This window comes from Morone saxatilis, unplaced genomic scaffold, assembly GCF_004916995.1.
Source record: "Morone saxatilis isolate NCDOM2014 unplaced genomic scaffold, NCSU_SB_2.0 Contig12, whole genome shotgun sequence".
Lineage (NCBI taxonomy): Eukaryota > Metazoa > Chordata > Actinopteri > Moronidae > Morone > Morone saxatilis.
Window position 1 is genome coordinate 9,142 of NW_023339674.1, and position 2,078 is coordinate 11,219.

The 2,078-nt window shown below is 44.2% G+C and overlaps 1 protein-coding gene across 1 annotated transcript; it reads right to left on the minus strand.

The window, feature by feature from the left end:
- Window positions 1–58: 58 nt before the first annotated feature.
- LOC118321887 (sex-lethal homolog) lies at window positions 59–1,583 on the minus strand. Its single transcript, XM_035653443.1, has 4 exons — window positions 1,391–1,583; window positions 1,000–1,062; window positions 848–919; window positions 59–759 (listed from the first exon to the last, which is right to left on the minus strand). The coding sequence occupies exons 2-4, from the start codon at window positions 1,033–1,035 to the stop codon at window positions 436–438; spliced, it is 432 nt and encodes a 143-aa protein (XP_035509336.1). The 5' UTR covers window positions 1,036–1,062; window positions 1,391–1,583; the 3' UTR covers window positions 59–435.
- Between the last annotated feature and the right edge of the window lie 495 nt (window positions 1,584–2,078).

Sequence of the window (2,078 nt, forward strand, 5' to 3'; positions counted from 1 at the left end):
ACTACTGATACTAATACTACTACTACTACTACTGATACTAATACTAATAATACTACTACTGATACTAATACTACTACTACTAATACTAATAATACTACTACTACTACTGATACTAATACTAATAATAATACTACTGATACTACTACTGCAGGTAGTACTAACCCTCTATCAGGTTCACTTGCAGTATTAGTACTGTAGTACAACATGTCCTTACAGTAGTTCTACTCATACGTCCTATAGCTCAGTCATACTGTGGTATTTATAGGCACTAGCAGCTTTAGCACTAAGCACATAAAGTAGTACTACAGTACTGTTAGTGTGTAGTAGTACTACAGTGGTAGTACTGTAGTACTGTGATAGTGTACTGTACTACTGTGGTAGTACTGTAGTACTGTTAGAGTGTAGTAGTACTACCACTGTAGTACTGCAGTACTGTTAGAGTGTAGTACTACAGTAGTACGCAGGAGTAATGCTGCGGTACTTTTGAATGTGCGTGTGAAGCGGTTGCAGCTCGGGCCGTTGACGTTGTGCTGTGGTGGAGGTTTGGTGTTGTGGTACCGGTACCGGTCCCGGTCTGCAGTAGTAGTTACCTGCCACTTTGTCCCGGATGAGTTTGGCGGACTCGACGTCGCCGACGCTGCTGAACAGACTGCGCAGCTCGTCCTGGCTCATGCTCTGCGGCAGGTAGTTAACGATCAGGTTGGTTCTGGAGTCATCGTCCTCCATCATCTGCTCGCTGTAGCCGTTGTCATACAGCTCCTGAGGACACACACACACCTTTATGACATCACACACACCTGCGGCTCCCACAATGCAACTCTCTGGAACACACGGCGGTGGCGCTCACCTTTCCAACGGATCCTTTGGCGGCGTGTTGACCATCTCTGACATCACTCTGAGATGTCTGAACTTCACACACCTGAGACACACAAATCATTAATCCACCTGTGTCCGATCGGGGAGTTATTGATCCGATCGGGGAGTTATTGATCCACTCACCTTCAGGTACCTGATGTGTCCTCGTCTCAGCGCCATGAAGATGAATTAGGTGTTTCACTGCGTCTGAAAGACACCAGCTTCCTGTTATTGATTGTTCCTATTGATTAGTGATCAGCAGTGATCAGTCGGGCATTAACATGTGATCTGGCTTATCAGTGATCTCTTTACTGTCAGCTGATCGATAGACAATAATCAGTCCGGGACAAACTGCACCATCAGGAGCGTTTCCCGCCCGGGTCTGGTCCCAGGTGATCAGGTGAGCTCTGTGTTTGTGATCGATTAACGACACTAAGCTAACAACGTTAGCCACATGTTAGCACCGTGCTCACACAAAGAGGCGAGGCGGCTAACGGCGGGAGCTAACACTGCTAACACACGTCATGTTTCTTACCTGTATCGGGGGCGGACAGGTGAGTGGCAGTCTGCCTCTTTAATATCGATCCGAGAATAGATGTTGTGCTGATGCTAAGCTAACAAACCTGCAATTAAACAGCAGTTTCTTGTTTAGCTGTTAGCTTCTCTGCGCTCCACACAAAGACACCAAATCTCACTGCGTGCAGCACAGTATCGCGAGACTACAGCTGCTTCTTCGTCTGTCATTGCAGATGGTTGGAGGCTCAGCTGATTACCGCCACCTGCTGGAAACTTTCATATTAACATAAATTAAAATCAACATTTATTAATGTTTCTGTGAGAGATAGAGGGATGTTTCATAGCCACAAAGAAACATAAATATATTCTATAAACACTTTTATAACATAAATAAATTCTATAAAAATAAATAAATTCTATAAACATAAATATAACCAGAAATAAATTCTATGAACATAAATACAAATATACATATATTCTGTAAACATACATATATTAGCTTATAGTTAGGGCAGGATCAGGTGAGTCCTGAACCATCTCTTCCCATGGATTTCCCATGATGCACTAACCTCCTTTCTTCCTCGCTCTCTCTCTGTCTCTCTCTGTCTCTCTCTCTCTCTCTGTCTCTCTGTCTCTCTCTCTCTCTCTCTCTCTCTCTCTGTCTCTCTCTCTCTGTCTCTCTCTGTCTCTCTCTCTCTCTCTCTCTC

What these genes read in the sequence shown, in the direction of transcription:
- LOC118321887 (XM_035653443.1), bottom strand. Translation starts at nt 1,035, where the DNA reads ATGGCGCTGAGACGAGGACACATCAGGTACCTGAAG. An exon ending in GACACATCAGGTACCTGAAG is followed by an intron (nt 920 to 999) that starts GTGAGTGGATCA and finishes TGTGTGTCTCAG; the next exon opens with GTGTGTGAAGTTCAGACATC. An exon ending in CCAAAGGATCCGTTGGAAAG is followed by an intron (nt 760 to 847) that starts GTGAGCGCCACC and finishes GTGTGTCCTCAG; the next exon opens with GAGCTGTATGACAACGGCTA.